Source organism: Ursus arctos, unplaced genomic scaffold, assembly GCF_023065955.2.
Source record: "Ursus arctos isolate Adak ecotype North America unplaced genomic scaffold, UrsArc2.0 scaffold_13, whole genome shotgun sequence".
In the NCBI taxonomy this organism is placed as follows: domain Eukaryota; kingdom Metazoa; phylum Chordata; class Mammalia; order Carnivora; family Ursidae; genus Ursus; species Ursus arctos.
Window position 1 is genome coordinate 43,620,578 of NW_026622797.1, and position 15,267 is coordinate 43,635,844.

Below are 15,267 nucleotides of genomic sequence, written 5' to 3' on the forward strand. Positions count from 1 at the left end.
TCATAAAGAACAGGACGAGAAAGTACACATGGTATGATCAGCAAAGCGTTCTGGGTCACCCTTACCTCTTCGAAGTTTCCATTAATTGCATTGTCCAGGATGCACTGGCAGTGAGTTTTATACATCATTATGAGGGTGTCAACCTATTTCAAGGAAGAAAACACTTAACCAAAGAGTCCTTTCAACCCTGCCTTCATTTGTTCATTCATTTACTCAGCATGCATTTTTTAAGTTCCTGTGATGTACCAGGCGTTGTGCTCAGTGTCGAGGAACCAAACCCAAAGGCACAGTTCTTGTTTCCAGGACTTTACTGCCTTGTGAAGGGAGAAAGGCAAGCAAATAGACAATTGCAATATAGCGCCAGACGAACAATGAAAAAGGTGACTGTGCAGGGTGCTGTGGGCCAAAGCAACGTTGTGTTTGTCTATCTAATAAGCAAATGACCTTTGAATGCAGTAATAAACATCAAATGGGAAAACATGTCACCTCTTCACAGCTGTAGTAAGTGGGTGCTTGGGCAGTGTGGTACAGCAGCTGCCAGTGTGGGGTCTGGAGTCGGCTAAAGTCAAGCGCCCAGTTCCCCTCCACCACTGTGCACAGAATGCTCGGTCTCTGGCCCTACGCTTTCTCTCCTTAAGTAGGGTAGGAATAGTATATTAACCAATTAAATAAGATATGATGCACCCAGAGCAGTGCCTGGTACACAGTAAGATCTTACTAAATATTACCTGAAATTAGGAATATCAAATGACCTGAAAATTTACCCAAAAAAGATTTGAATGGTAAGTGTCTATTCTGAAGATGTCCATGTTACCACAGACATTTGGCGAGCATAGCTAAAAAGTTGTAAACATATTCTAAAATTCGCAATGGATTAGAACTAAATAGTATTTTAACAAACTAATAATATTCAAATTCAAATCTCTTTATAAGCTAGAAATATGGCTACCTGTTGCTGGTTGTGTAGTCCAAGTGAACGAGAGCCTGGCTTAGAGGTTTGCCCATGGACTACCTGGATTTGAATACAGCTTTGATCTGCCATTTACTAGCTCTATGATGTCAAGCAAGCCACGTAACATTTGTGTGTTTTAAATTCCTCATCTGGGAAATGGAGATGATAGTAACAGTACATTTCTAATAGGGCTGTTATGAGGACTAAACAAATTAACACAAGCAAAGTAGCTGGAATAATCCATCATACATGTTGAGAGAGAGATTGACCACTGGAACTATTTTTATCCCAACAGTATCTAGGGTGGTGATGGTAACGGGGGTGTCCTACTCTAACCCTCTGCTCTCTAGCCTTTATCCTTACAGCCTGGTGACAGCACACATCTTTGTGGTTCAGCTCAAGGCTGTATCATGGTGACGTGCAAATTACTAATCTCCCTGCAATGAGGTATGCTGACCACAGGACACCTCTAGTGGAATATGTCACCACTGATGCAACTGAGACACGCTCTATACTTTAGGAAATGATATTATATTTTTAGATAGAATGCCAAGACATATTTTTAAAAGTAAGGATAAGGACAGTATGAAAGATAGAAAGGAATTCATAACTGCTGTCAAAAATTAACCCTTTGATCCCTAAAACCCGAAGTACAAGTAAGCTTTTATCCTCACAAGTATTTCCATTTATGTGTGTCAAAATTTATATTCTTTTATACACAAATTGGCAGAAGTTTTTAATCTTACTATGGTACTACATTTGCTTATTTAATATTTACATAATCTTAGGACAATAAATTTTTAGTGTAGCATACTCTTATTTCTAAACATAATTTTGCTCAATTTTCTGAGAATAGACACCACATTTATAGAGGGCAGGAGGAGAGGCAAGGTTTATCTCCAGAAAAGTTAGTGAGTATGGCAACTGCCTTGAGTGACATCATGATGAGGCAGAAAGTGGCCCCTCAGCTTCGGCCAAACCCCACCTCACTGGGATCAGCTTCTCACTGGGAGGTCCCATCGTTTCTGCTTCAAGAAAGCAGGTGCATAAGGTGCTTAGCTTCAGCCCCACCCCTCTTGCTAGAAACTGACAAGTTACCTGGGGAACTTGGCTATCGGCTAAGAAAGTGAAAAGCAGGGTCCAGCTGTCTTCAAGGGGCAAAGAGGAGTGTTAGTCCCTGGTGCTCATGAGAGGACCACTGGGAATGAACTTAGAAACCAGGGTTATTTAAGCATCCTAATACCTGAGTGAGAAATGATCTACAGACCAGTTTTTCAAGTTGACAGGTAAGGAATTCCTTGGAGACCAGCAAAGAAACTGAAATAAACTATTGGAACATGTCCTCACTTCTCTTTTTTTCTTTGTTGCTCTCCCCATCCCCCTCTCTCCTACTGGCATATTTACTCAGCAAACATCTTCATGATATGTTTGCATGTAAGCAGTTCTCTCCACAAAGGGGACCCAACAATACCCTCCCCAAAGAACCACGTTCCCTGGAGCGTCACTGATTTCCACAGGTTTCCCCACAGACTGCCGCATGTTAGCATGTACTGGAGATGTCTCAGATCTGAAGTCATAATATCACATAATATCTATAAGGTAAAAAAAAAATGTGATAACCTTGAGAAATGTGATGGGAGAAGAGAATAGTAGAAAGTGGACATACTTCAGGAGACTTACTTGGAATCAGCATCTGAGAATTATCTTCAATATTTTGCCTATTCTTAACAGGAAGAGTGGGTCATCAGAATGGACCCTGGAAGTTACTGTGCATCTCTACTTATCAGTCAATAGATCTTTTTATCAATGTGTTATTTTATTATCAGTTTCCACAGAAAGCCCACGGCTAAAGTAACCAGTTGGACATTAGTTACTTATATTCTTCTTGAGGTGCTGTCTTTGCAGCTCAAGAACACGCACTGACTTAACATATATTAAAGATATTTTCCCTAAGGGGCACCTGGGAGGCACAGTCGGTTAAATGTCCAACTCTTGGTTTCCTCTCAGGTCATGATCTTAGGGTTGTGAGATCGGGGACTGCCACCCCTCCACCCCGCTCCCTGCTCAGTGCAGAGTCTGCTTGAGATTTTCTCTTCCTCTCCCTCTGCCCCTCCCCCCGTTCATGTGCTTTCTCTGTCTCTAAAATAAGTAAATAAATCTTTTTTTTAAAAAAATATATTTTCCTTAAATACTAATGAAAAATTAACTTTGGTTAAAAGAAGAATGTAGAAATCTTTATGCCCTGATTTAATACTAATAGCAGGAGCTATTAGTCATTCAGCAGATACTTGCTTAGCAAATGACTTTAGAAGTTCAGAAATAGAGGAGGATTTACTCTTAGATTTTATTATATAAGCATTGAAAAGTCACATTGAGGATTATTTATGAACTAAATCCTATGAAACTGTTTCTTCCTTAACTTTCAAAAAAAGTGCAAATAAAAAGGAGCACAGAATTTTCAAATGGAAAGGAATTTTTGTCAACTTCTAGTACGGTCCTCGCATTCCTAGGTATCTCCCCTTCAATGCTTGGAACAAATTCTGTCCTAGAGAAGTGCCAGATGACTACTTACTGAAATTATATGAAGCTAATCAAAAACATAAAGCTTATAATTAAAGAAACTGCATGTGATAGACACATTATAGTATTTTTTTCCTTAATATTGAGTTTTAAATAAAAAATAATCTTTAGTCTTTTGAGGTTTATTTTACCAACTTCTGATTACACACTACCAGGGAGATGGTAAATAATTAATTGGAAAGTGTTTAATCAATGTTAGTAAACATTTGTCCCTCCTATAAATCAGTCGATTATGTTTGATTATGCAGATTTCTGACTGCTTCCTGAAAGTGCCATGAGATTCCCAGCAAACTGAGATATGGAACCAACATATCAGAAAATCAATAGAGAAGTATCTTTAATTGATACCTTGTCTTTAGAAATGCATCCTTGGTACACAAGGTGTTGAGCACTGGGGAATTCTGGAAGAAGTGTTCCAGTTTTTGAACTTAGTGAATATTTACGAGTGAAGCCACCCTATAATTGGAAAAATGAAAAGAAATTAATCGTTATCAACTATTTGGCTCCCAAATACAATTCTAATAACACAAAATCCCATACAATTTCATTCTTCATCCTGTAAGCCATGACAAATTAGGAGATTTTGATAAACAGTTTAGATCATTCAACTGAATAAATAAGACATGTCAGCAGAATTTCCAAGCCATAAATAATTTCATAGTCAGGATATTTTTTCTATTACTTTGGATTGAATATTTGTCAGTTTGCACTACTTTTAGAAATTTAATTTTAGTTCACATTCGTTAATGGCATAAGTTTTGAAAGATCCACTTTTAGAACTGTTGACATTATTTTAACTATAAGAGGATCAAGAATTGCCAAATCCATATATGGATTACCAAATCATTTATGGATTAAGTAAACAAGATGATAAGAAGTTAAATAATTTATGTAGTCACAGAAATAATTAGCAGTAGAATTGTGAATGGACTCCAAGTCTTCTGATTCCCAAATTAGTACCTGGACTTTCACACCTCAACCTCCCCTACATTTAGATATAAGTGTTCTTCTTTTGAATCTCTTAGGGGGGAAGTACACCTTCAGTAGTTTTCAGAAAATTAGAAAAAGTGACAAACAACAAATAATATATAAAGCTGCAGGACTGACATATCTACAAAAAGTCCACACAGAAAGAGAGAATGCATATTTGTGATAGAACCAGAGTCTCAGCAAATCAGTCTCCCCAGGTCATAACTGATTGTTCCTGTCCCTCAAATAAAGTTTTAACAAACTGGTTTTTAATCAAAAGTTTGGGCAAAGAATGAAGTTGTGACTATGGCAAAGGAAGTAAGGTATTCCTGGCAAGGACAAAATTTCATTCTTTCCCACAGTTTCCCTATATTTTCTTCTAGTTTTTGTGTTTCTTTGTCTCTGTCATATTGAAGATTTGATACTTACATAGGTTGGGTTTCTACCCTGTCTTATCATTCCCAACCTTTGTAGACTTACAGACTTAGGTGCTAAATCAGGAAGAAGTTGAGAGGACTTTTCAGTCCTTAAAGCAGATATTTTAGATATTTTGATTTTTTATTGACTGATTTGATACAAACTTTCCAAAAATTTTATATTAAAAGTGCAGTAGAAATCTATTTCTTTCAGGTTAGGTTTTAGTTTTCATCCTTGCTACCCTCTATTTTCAAATATGGTTAGAGAATTATTCTGATTAAATCATTTTTAAGAAATTATAAAGAACTACTATATACATGATTAACTACCATGAACTGATATATTAGCACAGTTAACCCCAATCTGCTCTATTTAATCAGTCTTAATAATTCAAGATATGCACTCAAATTCTAATTTCAGGAAAGTTTACACTTTTTTCTTATACCTTTTCTCATGGGTGAAAAAATCATGTTTATTTGTCCCAAGAAGTAATTTAGTGAGATTGGAAAAGAGAGAGAAACAGAAACAAAAAAATGTCAATACATAGTGTTGTGTTAAATCTAGGTTAAGAATAAGAGAATAGTCTCATTTCCATTAGCAAATATAATTAATAATCAAAAATCTTTCAACAAAGGGGGGAAAACAGGTTCAGAAGATTTTTAATAGGTGAGTTTTATCAAGCATTCAGAAAACAGGTATTTTCAAACTTCAAAGATTTTTTTTTCAGACAGTGGAAAAGAAGAAATTTGTCCCAGTTCATTTGAAAACTTTTATGCCAAAGCTGAACAAGAACAGAAAAAGGGAAAAAAAAAATCATAGGCCAACCCTGTTATTACCATACTTGAAACAGTACCAAACAAAATATTAGCAAAACAAATCCAGCAGTCTATAAGAATGATCATAGCCAAGTTAGGCTTAAACTCATCATATTGACAGAAGAAAAAAAGGGGAGTGGAGAACACCATATATAATCATCTCAATTGATACAGAAAAAAACATTTGTTAAAAATCCAACTACCAGGGGCGCCTGAGTGGCTCAGTCATTAAGCGTCTGCCTTTGGCTCAGGTCGTGATCCCAGGGTCTTGGGATTGAGCCCCGCGTCGGGCTCCCTGCTCAGCGGGAAGCTTGCTTCTCCCTCTCCCACTCCCCCTGCTTGTGTTCCCTCTCTCGCTGTCTCTCTCTCTCTCTGTCAAATAAATAAAACCTTAAAAAAAAAATCCAACTACCATTCACTTCTCTCTCTCTCTCTCCGCCTGTCTATGCTAGAAAAGAAGAAAATTTCCTTAATCATTCAATAGTCAAAATATCAAAAAAATCAAAATAATCTATCAAAAATCCATAGCAAATATTATACTCAATAGTAAAATACTATAAATATTCTCTTAAAAACCATAAATGAGATAAAGTTGCCTACTCTAGCCTCTTTTGTTCAATACTGTATTAAAGTTAATAGCCAGAGCAATAAGGCCAGAAAAAGTAATGAAAGAGTAAGCACTGAAAGGGAAGAAACTAGCATTATTTGCAACTGATGTGGTTGATTACATTTAAAACTAAAATAAACTGCACAAAAATTGTTACAATTAACAACAGAGATATTTTGGCAACGTTACTGGATACAAGATCAATGAAAAAATCAGTTGAATTCCTAAAACCAAGAAGAAAACATTAAGAACATGCAATAAAAAAGACACTGTATAAAATGACAACAAATATTAGAAGATACATAGGAATAAGTCTAACAAAAGAAGGGCAAAATATTTATAAGAAAATGATTAAACTGTGTCATGTGGGTGGCTCAGTCAGTTAAATGTCTGACTCTTGATTGCAGCTCGGGTCATGATCTCAGGGTTGTGAGATCGAGCCCCATGTTGGGCTCCACACTGGGCATGGAGTCTGCTTGAGATTCTCTCTTTCCCTCTTCCTCTGTCCCTCCCCGCTGTTCACCCTCTCTCACCCTTTCTAAAAAAGGAAAAGAAAAGAAACAAAAGAAAAGAAAAGAAAAGAAAATGATTAAATTTAATCAAAAGATATTAAATTATGAATAAGAAGATTCAATGTTGTGGAAATGTCACAGATTGATCTATTTCTTCGATGCAATTCCAATCAGATCCCTTCAGGGTTTTCTGTGAAAACTAATAAGCTGATTCTAAAATGTGTGAAGAAACACAAAAGACCAAGAATAAACACAATGCTTGTGATAAAGATAAACCAGCAAAAAGAAAACTGGAAAAATTCACAAATTTGTGGAAATTAAATATACTCTTAAACAACAAATATATCAAAGGAGAAATCAAAAGGGAAATTAGAAAATACTCAGAGATGAATGAAAATAGAAATATAACACATCAAAATTACAGGATGCAGTAGAAGTGGTGCTAAGGGGGAAATTTATAGCTATAAATGCTTACATTAGAAAATCTTAAGTCAATAATCTAAATGAACAATTTGAGGAACTAGGAAAAGAACAAACTGAACCCAAAGTGGGCAGAAGAAAGGAAATAATAAAGATCAGAGCAGAGAGAAATGAAATAGAGAATAGAAAAACAATAAAGAAAATCAATCAACCCAAAGGATAGTTAAAGTCAAAACTGACAAACCTATAGGTAGATTGACTTAAAAAAGAATAGAGAAGACTCAAATGCCTAAGATAAAACATACTGACTCCACTGAGAAAGGATTTTAAGAGAGTACATGAACAACCATACATCAACTAGTTGGATAACCTCGATGAAATAGATAAATTCCTAGGAACATAAATTCTACCAAGGTGAAGTAACAAAGAAAGAGAATATCTGAATCAGTCTATAACCAGTAAGGAAATTGAATCAGTAATAAAAAATCTGACAAAGAAAGGCTCTGATCCTAATGACTTCACTAGTGAATTGTACCAAACATATAAAGAAGAAATAATATCAGTCTTCTTGAAGTTTTCCCAAAAATTGAAGAAGAGAGAACACTTTCTAACTCATTCTATGAGGTCAACATTATCTTGATACCAAAGTCAGGCAGACACCACAAGGAAAAAAAAAAAAAAAAAAAAAAAAAAAAACAAACAAACCTCATGAACATTCATGCATAAATCCTCAGCAAAATAATAACTAAGTGAATGCAGCAACATATTAAAAAGATTATACACCATGACCAAGTGAGATTTACTTCTTGAATGCAAAGATGGTTTGACATACAAAAATTAGTCAGTGTCATATACCACCTTAACAGACTGAAGGAGGGAAAAAACACATGATTATTTCAATTGATGAATTTGACAAAGTTTGACACACTTTTATAATAATAATAATCAACAAACTAGGAATAGAAGTAAAGTGCCTCAATGTAATAAAGGCCATAAAAACCCACAGCAAACATCATATGCAATGGTGAAAGACTGAATGTATTTCCTTGAAGATCAGAAACAAGGCAAGAATGTCCATTTTCAGCACTTCTATTCAACTTAGTGCTGAAAGTCCTTGCCAGAACATGTGGTAAGAAAAAGAAATAAAATAAATCCAAATTGGGAAGAAAGAAGTAAAATTATCTCTGTTTTCAGATGATAGGATCTTATATGTAGGAAATCATAGGGATTCCACCAAAAAAACACAAAAAACAAAACACAAACAAACAAAAAACAACCCTATTAGAAATAATAAATGAATTTAGCAAAGTAAAAGGATACAGTCAACATGAAAAAATCTGAAAAGAATTTAGAAAACAATTTATAATAGCATCAAAAAGAATAAAATTATGGGAATTAACACATGTATAATGGAAATTACAAAACAATGCTCAAAGAAATTAAAACGTAAGTGGAAAGACATCCTATGTTCATGAATTGGAAAATTTATTGTTAAGATCTCAATAGTACCCAAAGCAACCCATGGATTCAATGCAAAATCCCAATGATGGTTTTTGAAGAAATAGAAAAATATATCCTAAAATTCACATGGAATCCAAGAGACCCCAAATAGTAAAAATAATCCTGAAAAAAAGAACTAATTTGGAGAATTCATACTTCCTGATTTCAGAACTTACTACAAAGCTACAATGATCAAAATAAACTAGAGCTGACACAAAGACAGACGTAGAGATCAGTGGAACAATACAGAACACCCAGAAATAAATCCTCACAAAAACTGCCAAATGACTTCTGACAAGATTGCCAATAGCATTCAATAAGGAAAGGGCAGTCTTTTCAACAAATGGTGCTAGAAAAACTGGATATTCACATGTAAAAGAATGGAGCTAGGCCTTTACTTAATACCATGTAAAAAATTAACTCAAAATGAATCAAATACTTAAAATATCAGACCTGAACTATACAACTCTTAGAAGAAAAGACAGGGCAAAATCTTCGTAACATTAGGTTTGGCAATGATTTCTTAGGTATGACAACAAAAACAAAAATAGACAAATCGGACTTCATAAAAATTAAAAGCTTTTGTGCATCGAAGAACACTGTCAACAGAATAAAAAGGCAATCAGTGCAAGAGGAGAGGTATTCTCAAATCATATATCTGATATGGGATTAATGCGCAGGGCATACAAAGAACTTGCAAAACTTAACAACAAAACAAACGACCTGCTTCAAAAATGGACAAAGGACTTGAATAGACATTTCTTTTAAAAAGATATATATTAGGGGCGCCTGGGTGGCACAGCGGTTAAGCGTCTGCCTTCGGCTCAGGGCGTGATCCCGGCGTTCTGGGATCGAGCCCCACATCAGGCTCCTCTGCTATGAGCCTGCTTCTTCCTCTCCCACTCCCCCTGCTTGTGTTCCCTCTCTCGCTGGCTGTCTCTATCTCTGTCGAATAAATAAATAAAAATCTTTTAAAAAAAAATAAAAATAAAAAGATATATATTAATCAACAAACGCATGAAATGATATTCAACATTAGTAATCATCAGGGAAATGTAAATTGAAGCCACAAGGAGATACCACTTCACCCTCATTAGGATGACCAGTATTAAAAAAAAAAACAAAAAACAAAGAAAAAACAGAAAATAACAAATATTGATGATGGGGCGCCTGGGTGGCACAGCGGTTAAGCGTCTGCCTTCGGCTCAGGGCGTGATCCCGGCGTTAAGGGATTGAGCCCCACATCAGGCTCCTCCGCTATGAGCCTGCTTCTTCCTCTCCCACTCCCCCTGCTTGTGTTCCCTCTCTCGCTGGCTGTCTCTATCTCTGTCGAATAAATAAATAAAATCTTCAAAAAAAAAAACACAAATATTGATGAGGACATGTATGATTACATACTGTTGGTAGGAATGTAAAATGGTGTAGTTGTTGTGTGAAACAGTATGGTGGTTCTTCAGAAAATTAAATAAGGAATTACTATATGATGCAGTCATTCTTCTTTTGGGTATATATTCAAAATAATTGAAAGCAGAGTCTCAAAGAGATATTTGAAACCTATGTTCATAGCAGCAATATCCAATTCAAGTGTCCATTCACAGATGAATAAATAAACAAAATGTTGTATATACATGTAATGGAATATTACTCAGCCTTTAAAAAGGAGAATCTGACATGCTACAACATGAAAGAACCTTGAGGACATGATGCTAACGTAAAATAAGCCAGTCACAAAAAGCCAAACACTATGTGATTTCACAAATATGAGGTACCTAGAGTAGTTCAAATCACAGAGACAGAAAGTAGAATGGTAGTTTTCAGGGGTGGGGGGAAGGGAAGGAGGAGGTATTGTTTAATGAGCATCGTGTTTCAGTTTTGCAAGATTAAAAGAGTTCTGGAGATGGATAGTGGTGGTGATTGCACAACAATATAAATACAATTAATACCACTGAACTGTGTACTTAAAAATAATTAAGATAGTCGATTTTGTTATATGTATTTTATCACAACAAAAAATTTGAAAAAATTGCAGATGAAATAAGGACGTAAGTGTTAAGAGTAACTTTCTACTTTTAGAAGAATATATAGAAAAATATTTTAGGATCTGGAATATACACAGATTTTTAAAAACAAGATACAAAAAACACTAATCATAAAATTAAAAATTATCTTCATTGAAAGACACTCTAGGATGTTGAGCTGTGCCACCAACAGGGTGAAGTTATTTACAATACATAACCTACAGGATATTAGTACCTAGAATATATAAAGAACTCCAAAGAATCAAATTTTTAAAATAGAAAAATTATATGATCTGAGCAAATATTTCATAGAAGAGAACTGACCATTAAAAATCCAAAAAAAAATGCAAGCTTATATTTGATGTAGTTATTAAAAACAATTTTCAGATGAAAATCACAGGTACCATTTTACACCCATTGGATTGGCAAGAACTAAAATATCATTCAAGGCCAAGTATCAGTGAGAATGTGGAACAAAAGGAACACTCACACACCAGACATAAATTAACACAACCATTTTGGAAAACAACTTAATCTTAACCTATCTTAATTACACATTAAGCATATCCTAGAACCTGGAATTCCATTTCTGTACATATGCCCCTGGAGAATGTTCATAGCAATATTGTTTTTCAGCCAAAACAAAAACAAAAACAAGTCCACCAACAATGGAATGAATAAATGTATCGTGATATTTTCATACAGTGAAAAATCCGACAGCAGTTCAAATAAAGGTATTAAAACAACATATATATCAACATCGATGAATCACAAAATCTAATGCTGACTGAAACCAGAAAGTTGCAAAAACAATGAATCCGTTCTATGTAGGGCAAATAATAAACAATACATTGTCAATAGTAAGCAAAACATAGAACTATCTACCACTTTAAAGTATATAGTCCAGTTGTATTAAATACATTCATATTGTTGTGTAGCCATGACCACATTGTTTAGCTATATATTCATAAGTGATCAACTTTAAGGAAAAACGAAGAGGGGCGCCTGGGTGGCACAGCGGTTAAGCGTCTGCCTTCAGCTCAGGGCGTGATCCTGGTGTTATGGGATCGAGCCCCACATCAGGCTCCTCCGCTATGAGCCTGCTTCTTCCTCTCCCACTCCCCCTGCCTGTGTTCCCTCTCTCGCTGGCTGTCTCTATCTCTATCTAATAAATAAATAAAATCTTAAAAAAAAAAAAAAAAACGAAGAAGTGATTAACACCAAATCGTGGAGAGCAATAACTTTTTGTAGGTCGGGAGGGGGAAGTGATTGGGGTAGGAGCACACAGAGGACTTCTCTCTGTTAAGTTATGGGGTAGGTCTTGAGTTTTTATCTTATGGCCATTTTTAAAATATGTGTGTGTGTGTGTGTTATGAACAATACACTTCTCCAAAAACAATGTCAGAGTGCTAAGGAAACATGTATTAAAGAACAAAATATATTATATGTCTTTTATTTAAATATCTATTTAAAACTCTCATCGTGATAAATAGTAGTTTTGTGTCCTAGCAGCTAGTAACATGTGGAACATCAGCAGGAAGCAAAAGTACTCAAAGAAAAATTTTAAAAATTAAATACGTTGGAAAGGTTAACAATGGTATGCAAAGTTGGTATAAATCAAGTAATAATATGCTGTCTAGAACACGCAGCACAAAAGGAAAGGAACGATTAATAAGCTGGGAAAAAAAGTAAAACATGATCATTTTAATTACACTAATATGTTTGCGATTTTAATGGCACTAGAATTGGTGCCAGGTCATAGGCCAGCTACGGGGGGGGGGGGGGTGTTGGGTGGGGGAGGGTTCCCCTCATCTGATGACTTCAGTACTCTTGGGTAAACTATTAAAAATCTTATTTCCAAAAGAAAACAAGAAGAAACCTAGACAATATGATTAGAAGGCAAGAGGGTCTGATTTATGAGGAAAGATTAAAGGCTTTAAGCAGCACAGTTTGGCTAAGTGATGACTAAAGGAGAGCATGATAACACTCTGCAAATATTTGCAAAGCATATACCAAGGAGGGAGGATTTGTTATTTATCTTGGTACAAAGTTGTTAAACTGGCCATGAATGGTCGATGTTGAGGAGAAGGAAATTCAGGCTATCAGGGAAACTTCCTGGTTGAAATGTATGAAGTCAAGGGGCTGACTCCCTAAGAAATAAAGGCAACTTCACTACTGGGGCTTAGTTAAAACAAAATTTGCCTCATGCTACAAGATTCACAGGAAAAGAAAGGCTTTCTTTGATCAGGACAAAGTACTGAGTGAGACTAGGTTTTGTTAGTTTTATTCCTGAGGATTAAAGGATTCGGAAACATTCTCTAAGACATTTCTGAAATTTGAACCACTACATTTGTGAATAAAATTTAAAATAATCAAAATTCATACCACAAACTATAATTAATTACTCTTACCTTCCTCTTCTTGTCTTTTTGTTGTGCTTTTCTTGTTTTTTCATTGTTTGCTTTTATATTATGAATGATTTAAAACTTAGGAAAGGTGTAGATAAAAAGTAATAAATAGCCATGTACTAACCAACCTAATTGAGACATGACACACTTGAAATATGAAAGCAGCGTCTGTAGCCCTCCCTAATCTTATGCCCTTCCTTCCCCACAAGAAATAATGTTCTTCGTTTAGTTTACATTATTCCTATTTAAACCTCTAGAACTTTATCTCATCTGTAAATTTCTTAAGCAATATATACCATTGCTTTAAAACCGGTACCATACAGTATGTATCCTACATTCAATTAGTTTTTTTTCACTCAACTGTAGGTTTTTGAGATGCATCTAATTTGATTCTTATAGCTATAGTACGTTCATTTCCAAAGCACTGTAGTATTGTGCCCTTGTATAGATATATTAAAATTTATTCTGTCACTGTATCAGAATGGACATTTATTTCCCAGCATTCTGAGGTCACAAACAATACTCCAGTGTGCCTGCTTGTGCACAGTGTGAAGGTTCTCTAGGATTGCAGGCATAAGGTGTGTGCACCTTCACCTTTACTAGTGACTGTCCCTCCTTCCTGAGAGGTCCTTTGCTCCACACTTGTAACAATGCTTATTTTCAGACTTTTTAACTGCTGTTATTCCAATAATAGTGAAATGATTATTCATTATGGTTTTAATTTGCATTTCCCTGATTAACATTTCCCTGGTTAAGTGGAGCCCTTTTCATATGTTTATGGGCAAGAATGGTATTCAAAATATTTGTTGACCATATGTTATGAACCCTGGTCAATCAGAAGGGGCTCCATGAGCACCAATACTATTTCCAGTTACTCTTTCTCATCTTGCATGAATTGCAGGTTCATATAGCATGCTCTATTTCTTTTGGGTTGTCTTTTTATCGTGGAGTCAAATATTTTACATATTCAAAAACAGTGCTGTCCGACAGAACTTTCTGTGATGATGAAAATGTTCTATGTCTGCACTGTCCAATACCGTATATGGACTTGAAGTGTAGCTAATGTGACAGAGAAACTCAGTATTTTATGTAATTAACAGCTACATGGAACTAGTAGCTACTATACTGTACCACATAGTTATACGTATTAATCCTGTCACTCATCTATGACATATAAATATCCAATTTTATTTACATATTTGAGGCCATATATACATATATTTGCATTTGTGTCCTCTTTTCTTCCTAATTAACATTTTTCCATGTCATTAAAAAAGACTCTTAATAAATGAAATAATATTCAGTCCCATAAAAGTCCTGTAAATGATGTAACCATTTCTTTATTAGTAATAATTTAGGTTGCACACAGTTTTTCACAATAACCAATTACGATTTTTGCATGATATTTTGTAAGCATTTTCTTTTACTTCTTATGTGAGATTCATACAAAAGTGAACCTGTGGGAGAAAGAGTATGAACACTTTAAAGACCTGATACAGACCTTCCAACTATTTTCCAGGGGGTTTGTTCAATGTTCACCAGAAGGATATGAAAGAGCTTATCTCACCAGACCTTCACCAACATCATAATAATTTCTTAATATTTGATAGCTATATAATTTAAATTTTTTTTTGATTATTTGGCAGTCCATTTTTTCATGGATTTATTGGCTTTTTTTTCCTTATGTGTATTTTCTATTCATGTCTTTTACTCTTTCCTGTTGTCTTCATATTTTTCTATAAATTGATAGGATTTCCTTATTGGTAGAAATATCATCCCATTGTCATATTTGCTCAAACTATTTTCTCCAGTCTTTTTTTGACTTCAATTTTTTTTTAATTTTTTTAATTTTTATTTTTTAGATTTTATTTATTTCTGAGAGAGAGAGGGTACAAGCAGGGGGAGAAGCAGGCAGAGGAAGAAGCAGGCTTCCCACTGAGCAAGGAGCCCGATGTGGGACTCAATCCCAGGATCCTGGGATCATGACCTGAGCAGAAGGCAGACGCTTAACCGACTGAGCCACCCAGGTGTTCTGACTTCAAATTTTATATATGATGCTTTTGATACAA

General features: G+C 35.1%; 1 protein-coding gene across 1 annotated transcript in view; it reads right to left on the reverse strand.

Moving 5' to 3' along the window:
• RFX6 (regulatory factor X6) overlaps positions 1–15,267 on the reverse strand; it is a 56,869-nt gene that overhangs the window by 18,496 nt on the left and 23,106 nt on the right. The window contains exons 7-8 of the mRNA XM_048225862.1: positions 3,881–3,988; positions 66–143 (exon numbers count right to left, since the gene is read on the reverse strand). Of these exons, the coding sequence (XP_048081819.1) occupies positions 66–143; positions 3,881–3,988 (186 nt within the window). The remainder of the gene's footprint in view (positions 1–65; positions 144–3,880; positions 3,989–15,267) is intronic.